A 19,117-nucleotide genomic window follows, 5' to 3' on the forward strand; every position below is an offset into this window, starting at 1 on the left:
TAAAAAAAGAGAGAGAGAGAGAAAAGAACAGTAAAATTCTGGGAAGACTTAAGTTTCTAGGAATGAGAGGTTAATCAAAGAAATAATATCATTTGTTCATTTTTATTAAAAAAACATAGTACCAGGACTTCCCTGCTGGTGCAGTGGTTAAGAATCCACATGCCAATGCAGGGGACATGGGTTTGATCCCTGGTCTGGGAAGGTCCCACATGCTGCAGAGCAACTAAGCCCACGAGCCACAACTACTGAGCCCCCGCACCACAACTGCTGCTCTAGGGCCTGCGTGCCACAACTACTGAGCCCACGTGCCTAGAGTCCGTGCTCCGCAACAAGAGAAGCCATCACAATGAGAAGCCCGCACACCTCCACGAAGACCCAATGCAGCCAAAAATAAATTTAAAAAATTAAAACAAAACAAAACAAGACAGAAACTTAGTACAACTACTGGGGCTTGCTCCATAAATTCAAGGAACAATTATAAGTTATATGTTGCAAATTGTTGCTTTTAACTTTGTAAGTAGCAAACACTTCTTGTGCAGCTCTGTGCTGGACCCTGTTCTAGGTTCTGGGTCACTGGTGTGAACAAGACAGATAAAGCTCTTAAGGAGCTTACATTTTAGAGAAAAGAGACAGAATTTAATAAATAAATAAACACGCTGATGTTAAACAATAAGTGCTAGGTAGGATACGAAATAAAATAGGGTGATATACTTAAGAGGCTGGAGGCGGCAAACTAGTCGGATTGATGGACAGGGAAGAGATCTATGGGGAGGTGACATCTGAGCTGAGACCTGAAAGACGGGGGCAGCCATGCCACCTGGAGGAAGGGTGCTCCTCCAGAAGGAAGGGCAGATGCCAAGTCTTAGGTAGAAGGTTGGTGAGTTTGAGAAGCAGAAGGACTGTGGGGCTGAGGCAGCAGGGCCAGGGGCATGTGGTGGAGTTGAGGTTGGAGAGGGCTGCAGGGCTAGATAGATGAGGGTAAGACTTTGCCTTGATCCAAGGGTGATGGAAAAGCACTGGAAGTGTAGCCATAACATAAGCTGCTCCATTTTGAGCAGTAGAGATTTAAAAATTTACATGCATCTCCCCTTCCTACTGACCCTGGCGTGTCTTAGAGCTATTTGGAGAATGACTAGCTGACTAGGGGACAATTAATCTTGCTTGCTTAAGAGTTCCAGGGACTGGGCTTAAAGATATGGGAGCAGACCGACCCTAGAGTAGAAGATCAAGATGTTGCCGACCAGAACACCACACAACCAGTTTATTATTTATTATTATTATTGGAGCTGGCTGTGCCCTTCTGCACATAGGTCCCCCTCCTGTACGCCCCTGAAACTCCCCTTTAAAACCTTTGTCCCCTAACCAGAAATTTGGAGATTGGTTTTGGGACATTAGTCCACCATCTTCCCAGGTTGCTGGCCTCCTGAATAAAGCAGCCATACCCTTCCCAACGACATTTGTCTCTTGTATATTGGCTTTCCAAGCAGCAAACAGCTGCTGTTTGGGTTCAGTACCAGCCTCATCCGGTTTTAAGCAGGAGAGTACCAGGATTTAATTTAGAGCTTAGAAAGCTCACTGGCTATGTAGAAACTGGATTATTCAGGAACAAGAGTGGAAACACACCGGGAGGCTATGGCAGTTCCATAGGGAGAGAGCACAGTGACAGTGCAAGTGGAGAGAATGATAGATTCAGATAGATTTTGGACATAGAACTCATAAGAAATACTGGTGGAGTGAATCTGGGAGGAGAGAAGAGGGAGGAATCAAGGGTGACTTGTAGGTTTTTGGCTGGAACAACTGGGTGATTATAGTAACAATGAGACGGGAGAAACTAGGGGAAGAAGAGTTTGGGGGTGGAATTAAGAGCTCTGTGGGGTCACTTTCAGTCTGAGATAAAATACAGGTTGTGGAGCCAGACTCAGGTTCTAATCCTATTCTAGAGTGCTAAATGATTTTGATGGGTTCCCTAGCCCCTTGCCTCAGATTCTTCATCTGTAGAGGGGAAATTATAATACAGTGAGCTTATGAGGTCTTTGTGAAGATGACAGGTGTTATTATACATAAATAGATTAGTGCCAAATTCTTCTTCACTCAGCAAGTATCTAGTGAGCATTTCTATGCACTAAATTCTGAGCATACAACAGAGACCAAATCAGACAAAAATCACTGCTCTTGTGGAGTTTATATTCCACTTGGGGGAGGGGGGACACAATGAATAAATGCATTGTTAAAATATTGAATATGTTGGATGTGGATAAGTGTTATGCAGAAAAATAAAGCAGGGAAAAGTGGTCATGAGGAGAGGAGTGGGTTGCAATTTAAAATAGGGTGGCCAGAAAAGGCCGCATTAAGACAGTGATATTCGAGGATAGACTTCAAAGGAGGGGAGAGTGCCTGCCACACGGATATCAGAAGAAGAGTGTGCCAGGCAGGGGAAACTGTTAGTCCAAAGGCCAGGAGGTCAAGGCTTTGAGAAACACCAAGAAAGTGAAGCAGCCATGGCTGTTATTCTGCGAGAAGTGAGTAGCCACTGGGGAGTGTGAGCAGATCGGTGACATAATCTGACTGACATTTAAAAGCATCCCTCTGGCTGCCAAGTTGAGAATAGACAGGGCAGGGCAAAGGCTAGTGAGAGGACTGGGGCTTCAATCCAAGTGAGGGAGGATGGTGGCTTGGACTAGGATGGTGCAGTACTGGTAGAGAGAATTAGATAATAAATGATACAAAAAATTTAATGTATAGAACACCACATGGTAACATGTACTATGGAGAAAAAGAAAGAAAAAAGGGAGATAGGAAACATAGAAGGTGTTGCAATTTTAAAATGGGATGGAAGAGAAGACCTTAAGATGGTGGCACTTAAGGAAGTCTTGAAGGAGAAGAGGGAGTGAGCCATGGGGCCATGTGGGGAAGAAGCCCTCAAGCAGAGCACAGCCCTGCAGAGCTCCTGGAGCAGGAATGTGCCAGGCGCTGTCCAGGTAGGAAGGGGCCAGCGAGCTGGATGGACTGAGCCGGGGGAGGGGAAGGGGAGGGAGGGCGGAGTCACAGAGCACTGTTAAGGACTTTGACTTTGGGGGAAGCCAGTGGAAGGTTTTTTGTTTTGTTGTTTTTTTTTTTTGCCGTACGCGGGCCTCTCAGTGTTGTGGCCTCTCCCATTGCGGAGCACAGGCTCCGGACGCGCAGGCTCAGAGGCCATGGCTCACGGGCCCAGCCGCTCCGCGGCATGTGGGATCTTCCGGGACCGGGGCACGAACCCGTGTCCCCTGCATCAGCAGGCGGACTCTCAACCACTGCACCACCAGGGAAGCCCCAGTGGAAGGTTTTGAGCAGAAGATTGACATGATCTGGTTCACCTGCTCGTTCCAGCTGCTGTGTGAAGAACAGGGTATCAAAGGGCAAGAGTGGAAATGGGGAAATGATTAGGAAGGGGGTACAACAGTCCAGCTGAGAGATGAAGGCAGCTCGGGCAGGATGGCAGTTGTAGAGGAGATAAGGAGTGGTCCGATTCTAGACACCTATGAATGGGAGGTAGAACCAGCAAGACTTGCTGACAGATTGAATGTGAGATGTGAGAGAAAGAAAGGAGTTAAGGGTGACTCCAAGAGTTTGGGCCCAAGAAACTGGAAAGATGGAGGTGCCATTTACTGATGTAGGGGAAGATGTAGGAGGATATATGCTGGAGGGAGGTCAGGAGTTTGACCTTGGATGTGTTATACTTGGGGTGTCTTTGAGACATCCACATTGTAGAGATACGGAGAAGGCAGTAAATATACAGATTTGAGGTTCAAGGAAAATATACAATTTTGGGAGCCAGCAGTCCTTAAAACCTCGAGTCTGGCAGAGCTCACCTTGACAGAGTGTAGCTGGATGAGAGAGAGCCTGGGGCAGAGGCCTGAGTCACCCCAACACTGGAGTCTGAGCCGAGGCGGAGGCCCCAGCTAAGGAAACTGAGAAGGATAGCCAGAGATCCAGGAGGACCAGGAGGGTGGCCTGGAAGCCTAGCCTACCATCCAGTCTCTAAACACGATGCTTTCAAGACTATTTAATGCTGTAGGAAAATGCTCACCATAGGTCATTTGTGGGAGGGGGGCAGGGAAGCAGCATATGAAACACAACGCTCAGTTACTTTCTGTACATGGCGGGGCTTGAGGATTATTGTTATTTTCTGCTTTATAATTTTCTGTATCTTCTTAGTGCTCAACCCTGAACACGTATTACTTTTGTAACAATTCTTAGACAAGGATATTTGAAGATCAATATTAGAACGTGGCTTCTGCTGCTCAGAGAGAACTCCAGCCTATTTCTACCTCAAACATGTGCCTACAGAAGGGACTTTAGGTTCTTCTTTCCCACAGGGGGTGCTGTGGAGGCGGCAGGCCACTGAGCCCAGGGAGCTTCCGGAGGGCTTTGGTCAGCAGGTGAAGACTGGGCAGGTAAGCGCTGGAGGCTGTCCTGACGCCAAGCGGCCCCATCTCAAGAGCTGCTGAGTGGTACCACTGCTGACGTGCCAGCCGTGCTTCTCAGAACTAGGGGCGTCAGAAATGCCAAGGGCATCCCCAGGATAGGCCGTGGGGCTCCTTGGCTCGGCATAGACTGACAGATGGACAGAACGGCAGCTTCATTGTAAAACAGTTTATTAGCATCTGTGCAAATGAGATCGGTTCCTCCCCAGATGTCCCGGTCTCCCCACCTGAGGCCCTGGGGAACTGCTCTGCAGCGGGCCCCTGTCTTGAGGCAATGCCCTTGCTCATCTGACTCCACTCGCATTGCTCCTGGCCCAGGGCTAAGCCCCACCTCAAGATGCAATAGGGATGGTCTCCTCTGAGCTACCGTTGCCTCTAGTATCTGAGGAGCCCCTGCCACCAGCGGCCGGGGCCACATCCACCTGGATGACCCCATGAACCTGGGAGAGCTGTGGGCTGTCCAAGCTGGCAATGAGCTGGCGGGAGCCTGGTCTCACAGGCACGAACGTCTGGCGCAGTGTCACTCTCTTGTTGCCCTCAATGTCCCTGTGGGCAGAGATAGAATCATGGGCCTGGGGTGACCGAGGGTGGAGTGGGGAGTAAGGGCTGATGGGGCAGGCAGGAAGGAAGGAGCAGCAGGTGGAGCCCTTCAGGCATTTCTGGGCTCAGCTGGAATCTCCACATCCGGAACAATGCCTGAACCCCAAGGCCACCTCTGCAAGGCTAGATCAGTGGCCACCCACCCAGCTGCTGGAGCTGGAAATCTCCTCAGCATCCAGGACTCCTCCCTCCCTGCTCTCACAAACATCCGGACAAAGACAGAGGCACTGCCTCCCCTCCTCTCCATGGCCAATGCTCCTGCCCCAACCAGGTCAGCCCCAATCCCCGTAGGGTTTCCAAGAACAAGGAAACTTCAAAGGGAGACTTTGGGGCTCAACACAGTATTGCCAAATACTTTCAGGTTTGCCGAGGAAGAAGGTGGAAGAAAATTAATCAATCAGCCTCTGCTACGATCACACTTCAGCTTGTTATTAAAAAAAAAAAAAAAGAACAGACAATTGGCATCTTTCAATTAAATTGACACACATTCGTGTGTGTGAGTGAGAGAGAAAGAAACACACATGCTGGTGTGCACACACACACTACAGTGTCTTTATTTTCTTCCTTCCCATGGACCTCTAGTCCCAGACCACCCCTCTGGGAATCACAATTTCACCAGCCTTCTAACTGGCCTCCTTGCCTCCCATCTCATTTTCCATTCTATTCTCCAAGCACTCAGAGATGAACTGAGCCCTTCACCGGCTTGGCTTCCTCGGTGTTTATGAGATAGATGAAACTGTAGCTCCCTAACCTGACACACAGGCTCACTCTGAGTCACCCTGCCTGCCTGCACCACCTCATCATCCCCCCATTCCTCCTGCCCGTCAGTCCCACTGAGCTCCTCCCCTTCCCTGAACTCACCTCTGTCTTCAAGCTTTGCCCCCAGGCTGCCTCCAGACCCAGCTCACAACTCCTCCTCAGTGAGGGCTCCCTGGAGCACCTCCTGCCCTCAGGAAAATGAATCTCACCCTTCTCTGAGCTCCTCCAGCAATCTGCACGTGTGCTTACACACTGACTGTGACTGCATTTATATCGCACCTTCTCACGCCTGTTAGCATCTGTCCTTTCCTGCCTCTGCCTTAAACCTTTACCTCTGGCCCCTGCTCAACCTGAGCCTGCCTTGGGGACTGTCTCTGGAGCCAGACTCTGTGCAAACACCACAGTCCTCCAAGAGAATGAGTCAACACCCCAACATTGAGGATGAGCTCTCCTTGGGGCAAAACAGCTTGGAGCCTCCTTCCAAGGGGCGTCCCCGGACCACTCTGTACTCCTTCTTCTACCGTTGTTAACTGTGTGGTTTAGAACAAGGTACCAGTCATCCTCACTTTCTGGTGTAAAACAGAAGCGAATGTAAAATGAGGGGGTGGGATCAGATGGTCTTGAAGGTGCCTCCAAGCTCTATGAAGGTGGGAAGCAGGGGAGACAGGGAGATAGATATCTATAGCCTACCTGTTAGGTTATAGACTTAATTTCTAGACTTCCTATCATAATATACAACTTGAAATTAAGTCTAGGGACTTCCCTGGTGGCGCAGTAGTTAAGAATCTGCCTGCCAATGCAGGGGACACAGGTTCGAGCCCTGGTCCGGGAAGATCCCACATGCCGCGGAGCGACTAAGCCCATGCGCCACAACTACTGAGCCTGCGCTCTAGAGCCCGTGATCCACAACTACTGAGCCCGTGCACCTAGAGCCTGTGCTCTGCAACAAGAGAAGCCACCGCAACGAGAAGCCTGTGCACCACAACGAAGAGTGGCCCCCGCTTGCTGCAAATAAAGAAAGCCCGCACACAGCAGCGAAGGCCCAACGCAGCCAAAAATAAATACATAAATAAGTAAATTTATTTAAAAAAAAGAAAGAAAGAAATTAAGTCTATAACTTAGCAGGTAGGCTATACTCTGCCTGGTTACGAATCTGCACTTTTAATTTGTGCTCACTTTTCCATCGATGCAGGCTAAAGGTTGTTTAGGTTCAGATCAGCCTTCAAAAGTCTATTTAACCCATACTATGATTGAACTGTACTATTTCAGAGCCTAGCCTTTATTTATAACATTATTTCCAAGAGAAAACGCTCTCCAGATTCCAGCTAGGGATGTCAAGATCTCTTCCTACCCTTAAGAGTAGGTCTTAAGAGTCAGGCGAGACCTTGGCTGCACCCCAGTTTGCCACTTTAAGCTGAGCACGTCAGCTGCTCATGTTGGAATGTGCCCGTAAGTGAGTGCAGGTAATAAAACCAACTCCCTGACAGGACATCTGAACTTGGACATCCAAATTAGCATTGTCCTTCAACTATGTACTGGTTCAACCCTGTTGAACATTTGAAAAAACTCCTCTCAGATTTTCCTTCACAGCCATTTAAAACCACACACACATCACACGCACCCAACTTGGGTACGCACGCACACCCGGACAAGTCACTGCCCCTCCTTTACAGCCAAGCTTCAGTTCTGATCGAAAAGGGCATTATGACCCACCTTGTTCACTTACCTTATTAATTAAGTCTTAATTCTAAATGACTTGAGGTTGTTTCCCCAAAGTCAAATCCACCCCCTTAGAAGACCACCCTAAGGACATTCTAGAGAATATGATTCAGGCTCTGGGGGAAATTCCCGAGAAGGATTTGGAGCAGTCTTCCAGCTTCCCCTGGTGACTGCTTTGGTGGTGACAATAGCCATCTGAAGGAGTAAGTTCTGGAATGTTTATTAAGTGGCCGCTCAGCAGGCTGGGTGGCACAATGGGGTTCCATGCCACAGCCTTGGATGCGCAGATGAGAGGGAAGTGATGCCCGTCTTGGAATCTAATATATCTGAGCCAGGAGCTCAGGGCTCTCAGCTGTCCTGGTGGCCCTGGCCTGGGCTCACAGCAGCTGAGGAGCCACAGGATGTCCAAGGAGGACCTGCCTTGAGAAACTACCATCTAACTCTCTCACCTACCGATGGGAAGACTGAGACCTTTAAGTTGGGGGAGACTCGCACAAGCCCCACAGCTGAAGAGGGGAGCTGGGTGTCCATCACTCAGTGCAGAGGTCCTTTCCTTATTCCCAGGCAGGGGCAAGAATCAAAGATCTGGTGGGGCTGCTGAGGGGAGCCCCGCTCTGGGGAATCCCTCCGAACAGGTGAACCTCCCTCTGTCAGCTGCAGGTGAGAGACACCAGCAGGTGAGCTGTCTGGGAGTTCCAAGCTCCACTCTCTAAGCTGCCAGAGACCCTTTTAGGGCGACGGAAGGAGAGCACTCGTTTGTGATGTGTCCCATCATCCAGGGGGCCAGGCTGGGGCAAAGATCTGAACAGCAACCTTTTCAGCTTTGGCCTGTTGGGGAAAGTGGCAGCCACCACCAGGCAGAGCCGCCTGCTGTGTGTGGGGAGAGGGATGGGCAGGGTGGGCAGGGACCCTCTGCTTCCTCACCCAGCCCCTCTGAGCGCATGCTGTCACTGTCCCTCGGGAGCTCTTTGTCGAATGAGGAAACTTCCTGTCCCTGTCCCCAGAAGGCTGATCTTAGAAGTCAGCCTCTGGCCTTCTCTGCTTTCCCTCTATGCTGTTCCTGCGTGCGTGGGTCTGTGTCAGAGATGGCAGCACAGGCCCAGGAACACGACTGTGGGCACGGGCCTGGCCCAGAGCCTCACGTGGCTCGGGATCAGGCCCCGGCAGGCTGGGTGAGGGCCCGAGGCACAGGGCTCTCGCCTTCGGAACTGCTGCTCGGTCCTCATGCCACCACGCCAGCAACAAGCTTGAGAGCCTGTGCTCTCAGCAAAGCGGGAGGGGCAGAGCCTGCCCCTTAGGAGCTGTGAGACCCTGTGAGATGTGGCCACCAGCTGCCCCATCCGTAAAGGGGGGGGACAGCTACCAACAGAACACTAATGCTGTGCCGAGCACCATGCTGAGTGCTTTACGGGCAGCGTCTCTTCTGATCGTCAGAGCCAGGCTTATCGTTATCCCTACTTTACAGGTGAGAAAACTGAGGCGCAGAGATCAGTCACTTGCCCTGGGGCACACGGCCCAGGTGATGATCTCTAATGTACCTTAAGGGGTTTCTGTGGTCTCCAAATGAACTTATATTCCTGACAGTGCCTGCTCAACTGCTGAGTGCTGGGTGACAGTAGTGACGAGCTGCTAGGGATTCCTATATGAGGTTTTAGCTCCCTAACGAGCCGGTGAGGCAGGGCGGGGACACCACGGAGCACTGCCCACAGCAGGCCTTTTAAGTGCTGGGTGGGCTGAACTGAGTCAGGAGGTGCTGCTGGCGGGCCCCAAGCGACAGACCTTACCGTCCTGACAGAGAGAGGAAGCAAAGCTGGGACCCAGGCCGCCAGGAGGCAGGCAAGGGCAGCGGCAGGGGAAGGAGGAGGGGCCGGACTCACCCAGCGTTGAGGGTCTTGGGTCTCTGCAACCCGGAACCCTCGAGCCGGAAGACAACGTTGGTGAGGGTGATAGGCAGGGGGTTCTGGAAGACAATCTGGACCTCGCAATCCTGGCCAACCACGGCTGCTCGCAGTAACTGAGAGAAAAAGAGGCCCCCATCAGAGCCCCTGGCCGAACTCACGGGACCAGACGCTCCCCCAGAGAGGGAGAGCTCCTTCGAATCAAGACCGCCCTCACCCCACGTTTCTGCCCCCGAGAGAGGGCTCTCCCAAAGCCAGACAGGAAACTCCAACCCACTCTCCAGCTGCAGCCACCACAGAATCAGGGAAATGAGATCTGATTTTCCAGAGGAGGAAACCGAAGCCCAGGAGCTCAGAGCTGGTCCCTGACCTCCTCCTGCCGTGGCTCCTGGCCCAGTGCCCCCTCCCCTGGCCCTCCGATTTCCCCCTGCCCCAGCCAGCTGCTCTACCGTGAGGGTGAGGTCCGGGGTGCGCAGACGGAAGGTGTGCTGCTTGGCCAGCACCTGCGTGTTCTCCTCGACGTGGCCCGAGACGTTGAGCAGCATGGCCCCCTGGTCCACGAGGTGGACCCGGTACTCCTTGTAGGCCACGGGCATGGCCGTGCGCTCCGCTGCGGGGGAAGAGGCATGGTGTCACTGAGGCCAGCTTCCCCAGACCCGGCCTCCTGGGGTCTCCATGTCCCCAGCCCCGGGGTGCCCAGCCGTGGGGCGGGGGGGTGGGGGGAGGCGGCAGGGCTGGGGAAGAAGCACTTACAGGCCCCCGGCGCCAGCACCACTTCCTTCTTGCTTTCCTTGAAGACAGACCCAGAGACGCCGGTATAGAAGGTAACGGAGAGGTAGAGGTGCAGCTTCACAGTCCGGGGGCTGCTGCCGCAGTTGGTCAGCACCACGCAGATGGTCAGGTCCTGCCCCATCACTGCGTCCTGTGCCTCCACCTTCAGGGCCACATCCTCAGCGGAGTCCCGGATGGCGTACACGTTGGGTTTGCTGCCGTGGGCGGCTGCGGTCTCCACTGCCTTCCGCTCTGCTTCTGAGCCTGGGGGTTGAGGGTCAATGGTGAGCCTACCACTGCTGCTGGAGTTGGCGAGTGCTTGGTGGGAACCCTTGGCGTGGTCGGAGCTGGCCAGGTTGGGGGGCTGGTACCTTCTGGGTGCTTATAGATGTGGGAGACCTCTTCCCGCATGTTGGAGCCGACGGCCTTCGTGACGACGAGCGAGCCGATGGCTTTCTCCTCCACGTACACGATCTTGAAGCTGCCATCACTTTGCCGCTGCCAGTAGATCTTGTCACTGTTCACCTGTTTGGGGCGTGTGTGGGGTGTGAGCCGGGAGTGAGTGAGCCAGAGGGTCTGAGGGTGGGACTGACCCCCAGCTGCCTTCCCTGCATCCTAGGAGCTGCATGGAGGGCTAGATCCAAAGGTTGGGAGCTTCCTGGAAGAGCCAAACCGGGAGACTTTCCAAGCTGAGCCAGACAAGGCCAGAGAGTGGGGAAGAAACTGGTCTGGGAGGCTCCTTACAATGCATTCAACATTAATAACAGTAATCCCTTATGCTCGTTCGCTGACTCTACGAGTTATAGAGCAGCTTCATACCCATTATTTCTTTTGATCCTGAGCACAGGAAGCATGGCAGCCATTATTATCCCCCTTTTAACAGTTGGGGAAACTAAGACTCATAGAATGAGTGACTTGCTCAAGGTCACACAGCTAGTCGGTCGGTGGTGAGGTCAGGACCAGAGAACCCAGGGCTAACACCAGTGCCCTGGTCTCCCCAGGCTGCCCACAAAGGCACCGGCCACACAGGCCTCACCTCAGCAAAAATGAAGGGTGTGTCATACTTCATGTAGACCAGGCCATTCTTGATGGACTCCACAGAGCAGGGGCCACAGCAGAAGATGCCTAGCGGAGTGAGGGTAGCATGGGGGTGAGAGAGCCAAGGAGGCTGAGGGGGAACCCCCCACCCAGATCCTGGGCCCACCCATCCAGGCCCAGCGCCCACTGCCTTGGGTCAGCTCCCACCAGTCCAACTCAGGGAGGTTAAACAAAGGAGTGCACATGTTCTATTTGGCCTCAGTCCTTGGTGGGGGATAGGGGGACAGGGACAACTGTGGGGACAGGCCTGCCTTGCTAATCAAATTGCTGGCATACTTCCTCTACTGGCTGAAGCTGCATGTCAGCTGTCTGTAACCCCCTGCGGTCAACAGCCATCCTACATCAAGACAAACCCAGAGCCCACCGTGGCTCTGCTTGCCGGCTGGGAGAGCAATGACATCACAGTCACCATTCCAGAAAGATCCAGAACAACCCTTCAGCTCTGCAGCCTACTGTGTCCTCTCTGTGGGGAGGTGAGAGGGGAGCTGGTGGGAAACACAGTCTGTCCTCAGTGTGCTCGGGAGGGTTTTCTGGAAGAGATGGGTTGATAGGGAGGAAGCTTGGCAGGAGAGGACACGGAACAGGAAGTGAGGGCCATCCAACAGGAGAGAATCTTAGAAAACATCTCGCACGATGGTCTCCTTTTACACATGGGGAGACAGGCTCAGTGAGGCAAAGTAGATGCCAGGATCTCCCAAGACAGTTGGATACAGAGAGGAGGAAGGAGCTAATACTTAACTGAGTAGCTACGAAGCCGCAGCCATGCTGCTAGTCTACTATGACTTATCATTAGATCCTCCCAACCACCCTGCATGGTACATGTCACCCACCTATTACAAACAAGAACACCGAAACCTGAAGGTGCAAGGAACTTGCCCAAGATGACATATCCAAGAAGTGATCAAGCTAGAATCAAGCCCGGGTCTGGCTGGCCTCAGAGGCCCTGGCTGCCGCCCAGCCCACCACTTCCCAGAGTGGGGACAAGAACTCAGATCTCCCGGTGTCCTGCAGGCTGTTCCAGCGTCGCAGGCATCACTGGGGTTGCACAACTCAGGGGGCACCGTTCACAGAGATGACTGAGGGGGGAGGGGTCTGGCCAGAGACCAGAGGAGGAATGTAGGCTAGGGGAAGGCTATCTGACCCAGGGTGAGGAAGGGAGAGGTGGCAGGGGTTGGCGGGAGAGGCAACCGGTCAGGCAGGTGGGGCTGCCTGGGGTCAGAGTATTAAGGTGGGAAGGGTGTGCGGGACCTGTCTGAGAACAGCACGGGAAGCCTAATTTTTGCAGAAACGTGCATTGTGGAAAAGAGACTAGTAGGTTATGTCGTCAGTGATTACTTCTTAGGCTGGACTGTGTTACAGAAGCTCTTTTCTCTGAAACCTGATTTTTTCATACTGTACATATAACTCAGTGGAGCAGTGGAACAGATACGAGAGGAACTTGGTAAAAGTGAGAATATGTGTTGAAAGAGGAAGTTGGGGGCTGGGTCTGCTCTGCTGCTGACCTAATGCTCTGTGCCCTAGAGGAACTCCCAAACCCAGCTGATCTGCAACATCACCAGAACTTTCAAAAATACAGATTCCTAGAGTCTATTCCCTGAAGGTCCAACGTATCAGGTCTGGAGTAGGATATAGAAATTTCCTTGAAACAAAACGAAACAAACCACCTGAGAGAGGATAGGGAATTGTATACTTTATGCTATACAATTCTATCCCTTTTTTTTCCTTCCAAGCATGTTTTACTTAAAATAATGACTTTTTAAACTTTAAAAGAATATATATAAACGTCTCTTAGAAAACATCTCGCACGATGGTCTCCTTTTACACATGGGGAGACAGGCTCAGTGAGGCAAAGTAGATGCCAGGATCTCCCAAGACAGTTGGATACAGAGAGGAGGAAGGAGCTAATACTTAACTGAGTAGCTACGAAGCCGCAGCCATGCTGCTAGTCTACTATGACTTATCATTAGATCCTCCCAACCACCCTGCATGGTACATGTCACCCACCTACTACACCTTCAATTAATTACCTCCAGGATATGTAAATAAAAAAGCAAGTGGGAATAGTGGATTTGTCAGGGGAGGGAAACCTCTCACTGAATTCTCTCGAATCCTTGGACTTTTGAGCCATCTGAGTGTAATAATCATTACAAATAAATAAAATTTAGGCAAATAGTTACGCAGAAAGGTAAAAATAAATGAAGGGCCACATGGTGATTTGCCCTGAGGAGTCTGTTTGAAGAACTGCGGGGTTAAAGGACCCGGCTCTAAGGCCCCGTCCGGGATGCTGGAGTTTGTTACCCTGGCTGGGGAGACAGGGAGGGGCCCCAAGTGGGGTTCAGGAGCCAGGCAGGGCCCTGCCTCACCGCTGCTGGTCTCCTGGGGTGTGGCGTCCACAACCTGCCATCCATCGAAGCCTGGGGGCAGATCCGGCCTCTTCATCCAACAGTCGTTCCACACGTGGAAGTTCCTGGATGGACATGGCCGGAGGGCTCCGTGAGCTGCCCACCCCCCAGGGCCTCCCCAGCATCCCCCTGGCGCCCAGGCCTCAGGTCACCAGTCCTCAGCAGGGACGGGCAGGCCAGCCCCAGCCTCACCAGACGGAATCATGGTTCAGGTGCTCGAGTGGCTTCATGTTCTCGTCAAAGTAGATGTCCATGGTGAGGGACGTGTCTGTGTCATGCGCGGAATTGAAGTTGGTGATGGTGCGGGTGGCCAGGCCTAGGCAGCGCAGCACTGTGGGGAAACCAGGGTTGGGGTTCAGGGCCCGGGGCCCGGGCAGGGGTGGGGGGCAGGTGAGGCACGAGGTCAGGAGTAGCAAGGGGACAGGGGCAACTGGGTCAGGGGTCGCTAGGGTCAGGAGGGCACCAAGCCAGGGAGTGTTGGGGGTTAGGGGAATCCAGGCCACCGGCCTCGCCTTGTCCCTAACTGTCCCTTCTCCCTCCTCTCCTCTAGGCCCCTCTTGGTTGTTAACACTAATTAATGATAATTAAGGCCAGCCTACCAGCCACCCTGCCTGTTCCGACACTGTAGCCACAGCTGGGCTGGGCTCGTGAAGGCAGAGCCTGGCTTCCCTCCCTCCTTCGTGTAGGGCCCAGGCAGCTCCTGTCCCGTCCCTCCACTACCTGTAGTGGTCACACCGGCGAAAACCCAGCACTGGCCGTAAGGGACAGAGAAGCCGGTGCGTAGGTAGTTGAGTAGAATCTCCACGCTGCCCACCCACGCCGATGGATTTGTGCCGCGGGAATACTCTCCAGACCAGTTCCCAATCAGGATGCCATTGTCATCCAAGGAGTTTACCTGCCCAGGACAGGACGGGGTGGGGCAGAGTTGGGGGAGAAGCTCAGGGCCTGCCGTGTGGCCCCCGGCCCAGCCTCTGACCCTGCAACCATCCCTCACCCCTAAAGGCTTCAGGGTCCAGTAGCAGCCTGAGCCCCTCTCACCACTCCCAGAGCTCTCTGCCCACTCCACCCCCCCCCCCCCCCCCCCCCCCCCCCCCCCCCCCCCCCCCCCCCCCCACCCCCCCCCCCCCCCCCCCCCCCCCCCCCCCCCCCCCCCCCCCCCCCACCCCCCGCCACCCCGTCCTGGTCTGACACATGAATGTGAATGCTGGGTGTGCCAAGTTTGGGGTTTGGCCCTACATTACGCAAGAGCTGGAACTGGAGCCAGGAAGGGGAGCGTTGGGGGACAGGCGAGGGAGGGAAGAAGGGTGAGACCACTTCCCACAGTACCCTTTGCAAGAGCAGTGACAGAATCAGGAAGGGTAAGAGTGTGGGGTGGAGCAGGGGAGGCAGCAGGCAGACACACGGTAGGGCTCAGAGACGCGAGGGTGCTCACCATGGCGGAGACGACCCGGCAGATACTGATGGGGTCCCTGCGACCTCCGTATGGCATGCCCCGCCGGTCCAGGATGTACAAGCAGGCATCCAGCACCCCGTGGTCAAACTGGAGGGAGGAAGGGCAGAGGTGACCCCTAGGCCAGCACCTGCTCCCCTACCCCACCCTACCTGCCTCTAGTGCCCCTGAGTGCACGAGGCCCCAGCCAGCCGTACCTGGCCGTAGTTCCAGGTCCGCTCGCCAATCTGTGCTTCGGTCCCATAGTAAATTCTCCCACACTCATTAAGCACGTACTCCTGCCGCCAGTCCTCACGGTCCACATACACGATGTCCTCTGTGTTCCCAAAGCATATATGCCTGGTCCCCTCCAGCCCTCTCCCTGGGTCCCACCTGCCCCTGGGCTGATTCTGCAGGACTCATGACCGCAGAGGAAGAGCAGGAACGCCTCTAGCCTGACAGCACTCCTCCCAGGAAGGATGCAGTGAGCATGACAGAGATGATCAGAGGAGGGTGGCTGTAACCAGGGCCCTTCCCCAGGAGAGGTGAGACTGTGTGACCTTGGGCTGGTCACCTCTCTAGGTCCTGGATCTAGGTCCCCTCACCTGGACAATGGGAGGCTGGCTTCTCCTAGGGCTAGGTACCCAGGCACGTAGCCAGACCCAGGAAAGGAAGCCCTGACCTGCCCTCCCCTCCTGTCCATGCCTGGCTTCTGACTCCAGCAGGCTCACCTGGGCACCAGGGATTGAAGAGGATGTAGATCTCATTGCAGGGGTCAAAGGGCAACTGGAACTCGCCAGCTTCTGAGCGTGTGCGGACCGTGAACTGAAACTTGCCAATGATGGCGTTGGGGGAGGTGTGGACCTGTAGGTTCAGATTCTTCCCGCTGGACTTGGTCACCTGGGCGTTCCAGCCTCCATTGCCCCCCTGGCCCACTGGGATGATCACGTGGGTGCCCTTGCCCACCTCAGGGTTGTTTCCTGCAGTGGGGGAAGCATCGATTAGCTGCTGCAGCCTATCTGAAGGCGGGGGGGGGGGGGGGGGGGGGGGATGGTGCCTTGGACTTCTCGCAGCCCCACCCAGAAAGTGTATGAGCCAGTGAGTGTGTCCCTGAGTTGGACCATCACCTGGGTCAATCTGAGAGCAGCTCTGTCCCCACCCAGTGTTTGCCCACATGTCAGGGCAGAGATCCAGTCCAACATCCCAAACCTGTTCCCTTGACACTTAACTCAGAGGCGACTAGAAGAGACCAGGTCACCGTCACGCTCTCCCTGCCTGACTGTTCCAGCACCTGGGCTGGAGGAGCAGAGCCACCCTGTCTGGGTCCAGTTGCCCCTGCTGCGCGTGAAAGGGCAGTTCATATCCTGAAGTTCACCTGCCTGCTCCCTGGGGCTGCAGCTTCCAGAGCCCAGGGCATCCTTGCTGGAGGTGGTGGGGGTACCTGGGAAATTACAGGCTGGGGTGGGCAAGGCTAGGCCCTAATCAAAGGGTACGAGGGGTCGCCGGCCCCCTGTGGCAGCATAAGCACCGGCCTAGGCAGTCAGTAGCCACCAAGCAATGCAATGAGGGAGGCACCTGCCCTGGGCCATGGGGACAGAGAGACCGAGAGACACTGTGGGAGAGAGCGTGGAGCCACACCCTGAGGAAGGAGGGCAGACCCAGAAAGAAAGACACACAGAGGCAGAAACACTGAAGGGGATGCTGTGCCAAGCACCTGAAGAAAAAGAATTTTGAGACAGGTGCTCCTGGAGGCTTGAAGAGGGTGAGCCTAGGAAAACAGACCCTCCCTGAGGCACCCCTGGGGACATACTTACATGCTTGCGCCTGCCTTATCTGGCAGGGGCGAGGAGTGGGGTGAGTGAGGAGCCCAAAGCTGCCCCTTTGACCCTAATACCAGGGCGGGGAGCCCTGCTACGCAGCCCCCTACCCCCACTCCACCCTGCCCAGGGCCTTCACCCCTCCCACTGCGGGCTCCACCGACCGATGAACAGCTCCAGGGTGACATGATCGGACGACTCATAGGGACGAGACAGGAAGAGGACCATGTGGAAAGGCTGCCCACGGCGGATAATCAGCTCATTGTACTCGAACTCGTCCGTGTGGTGCTCTTGGCGATTCTGGTCCGAGGGTGAACTCAGCAGATCCACACCAGTCACCACCAGCTTTCCCTCTGCAAGGCCAGAGCTCAGGTTCAGTGAAGCCCCATGGGGAGTCCGGCCCTGCATCATTAGCCTCCCAGGCCCCCAGAGATGCCAGAATGAGTCTCAGGCCCATTAAAGCATTTTGGCTCTCAGATAACGTGGACAGGTGGGCCTCACCTTGGATGGTGCCATCTCTACCTGTGTTCACAGTGCTGCCCAGGGAGTCGGGTCTTCGAGCCGGGGAGTCGGGTCTTCGACCCCGGGAGTCGGGTCTTCGACCCCCGGAGTCGGGTCTTCGACCCCCGGAGTCGGGTCTTCGACCCCCGGAGTCGGGTCTTCGATCCCTGGGGCTGGGCCTTCGAGGCCTGGAGTTAGACCCGTGGTCTCCACCGGGCTCAGGCCCCCAGTCTTCATCTATTGTATTCTGGCACGAGCAGCAGCCACAGCAGTGAGCCCAGAAGGGGCAGCCCCCTTGGCGAGCATGTCTGTCTGGCTCTGGCTCCGGCTCTGGAGAAGGTGTCATGAGGGGCTGCCAGGGATTCCCTCCCCAGCGGCCCACATCTGAACGAGGACTGCCCGTCGTCGTGCCTGTGTGGACAAGGCAGGGAGGCTCTGATCACTCACACAGACCTCCTTTACCCCTACAGCACGCCCCAGTCAGCTCACCCAGAAACCCTCCATCCAGAGAGCTGATTCAGTCCCAGCCAGATGACTGAGATGATCTGATCCTGACCCTGAGATTCCCTCAGACCCACCCAGAGACCTTCCCCAAAGACTCCTTTCAGACTCACCTAGAGAAACTTCCCACGTTACAGAGACGAGTCTTTCCCCTCTCACCCGCACGTGGACATCCACCAAGCCAGATGCCCCATCCAGAAAGCTGCTCACGGACCCCTCCCAGGAGATGACACTTGTCGCACCCTCAAGGTGCAGCAGCACAGGACCATCCCGGGCCTGCTCCCTCCACCTGCCAGCTCCTTGGTCTAGAGATCCAGAGCTGCCTGCCTCAAGGACCCATTTCTTAGGCGGAATCCCCCACCCAAGGCTCCTTGCATTACACAGGCAAGTGACATTCACGACTTGGGCTCCTGACATATTCCCCACGGCTGGTCAAACACCCACGCGGAGCTGCCCGGAGGGGCTGGGCGGGGGCAGAGGTGCCCGAGCCGGGCTTCCCAGGTGTAGAGTCTCGGTGTGTGGGGAGCAGCCTCACTGGGACCGACAGGCTCGGGCTGGCTCGCACCCCACCTGGCCGGGGCCTCACCTGACGGAGGTGCTGGCATCTCTGGGTGGAACAGGTCGGGACTGATGGGACGGGACTGATGCCGCCTCACGAATGGAAAGCGTGGGGCGGGTCGGCAAGTGGTTTATGAGAGGGGGAGGGCGGGGCCAGGCTTCAGGGAAGAAGGGGAAGGAAGGTTGCTCCATCCTCGAGGGAGGAAGCCCAGCCTCTGGGGGCTGTTTCCGAGGTAGGGGTGGGAAATGAGGCTAGGCCGCACCCTCTTTCCCCTTTCAAGGAGCCAGGAACCGACTGGAGGCGGGGCTGGGCCCGGGCTGGGGAGGGGGCGGGGGCGGGGTCTGTCAGTGCCGAAGTCGGAAGGCTTTGATGAGATCACACCGTCCGAGGGATGCTGACTCCTGCGAAACTGGGTGCATCAGAAGCACGCCCTCCTCGGTGGAGGAGGGTGCGACAAGTGTCATCTCCTGGGAGGGGTCCGTGAGCAGCTTTCTGGATGGGGCACCTGGCTTGTGGATGTCCATGTGCGGGTGAGGGGGAAAGACTCGTCCCTGTAGTGTGGGAAGTTTCTCTAGCGCGATGGGGCAGGGAGGGTCCACC

The 19,117-nt window shown here is 55.0% G+C and overlaps 1 protein-coding gene across 1 annotated transcript; it reads right to left on the reverse strand.

The window, feature by feature from the left end:
• Nucleotides 1-4,617: 4,617 nt before the first annotated feature.
• On the reverse strand, nucleotides 4,618-18,623 carry TGM1 (transglutaminase 1). The gene is made up of 15 exons (XM_029239380.1): nucleotides 18,545-18,623; nucleotides 17,479-17,868; nucleotides 17,121-17,309; nucleotides 15,871-16,119; nucleotides 15,358-15,476; nucleotides 15,143-15,250; nucleotides 14,431-14,605; nucleotides 13,903-14,041; nucleotides 13,672-13,775; nucleotides 11,247-11,335; nucleotides 10,582-10,735; nucleotides 10,193-10,474; nucleotides 9,889-10,049; nucleotides 9,419-9,555; nucleotides 4,618-5,009 (listed from the first exon to the last, which is right to left on the reverse strand). The coding sequence occupies exons 1-15, from the start codon at nucleotides 18,561-18,563 to the stop codon at nucleotides 4,796-4,798; spliced, it is 2,529 nt and encodes an 842-aa protein (XP_029095213.1). The 5' UTR covers nucleotides 18,564-18,623; the 3' UTR covers nucleotides 4,618-4,795.
• Nucleotides 18,624-19,117: the final 494 nt, after the last annotated feature.

The sequence above is a fragment of the Monodon monoceros genome, unplaced genomic scaffold (assembly GCF_005190385.1).
Source record: "Monodon monoceros isolate NGI ecotype Baffin Bay Population unplaced genomic scaffold, NGI_Narwhal_1 Super_Scaffold_21, whole genome shotgun sequence".
Classification (NCBI taxonomy): domain Eukaryota; kingdom Metazoa; phylum Chordata; class Mammalia; order Artiodactyla; family Monodontidae; genus Monodon; species Monodon monoceros.

What these genes read in the sequence shown, in the direction of transcription:
- TGM1 (XM_029239380.1), bottom strand. An exon ending in CGCCGGTGTGACCACTACAG is followed by an intron (nt 14,042 to 14,430) that starts GTAGTGGAGGGA and finishes GTTTCCCCACAG; the next exon opens with TGCTGCGCTGCCTAGGCCTG. An exon ending in CTGAACCATGATTCCGTCTG is followed by an intron (nt 13,776 to 13,902) that starts GTGAGGCTGGGG and finishes ATGTCCATCCAG; the next exon opens with GAACTTCCACGTGTGGAACG.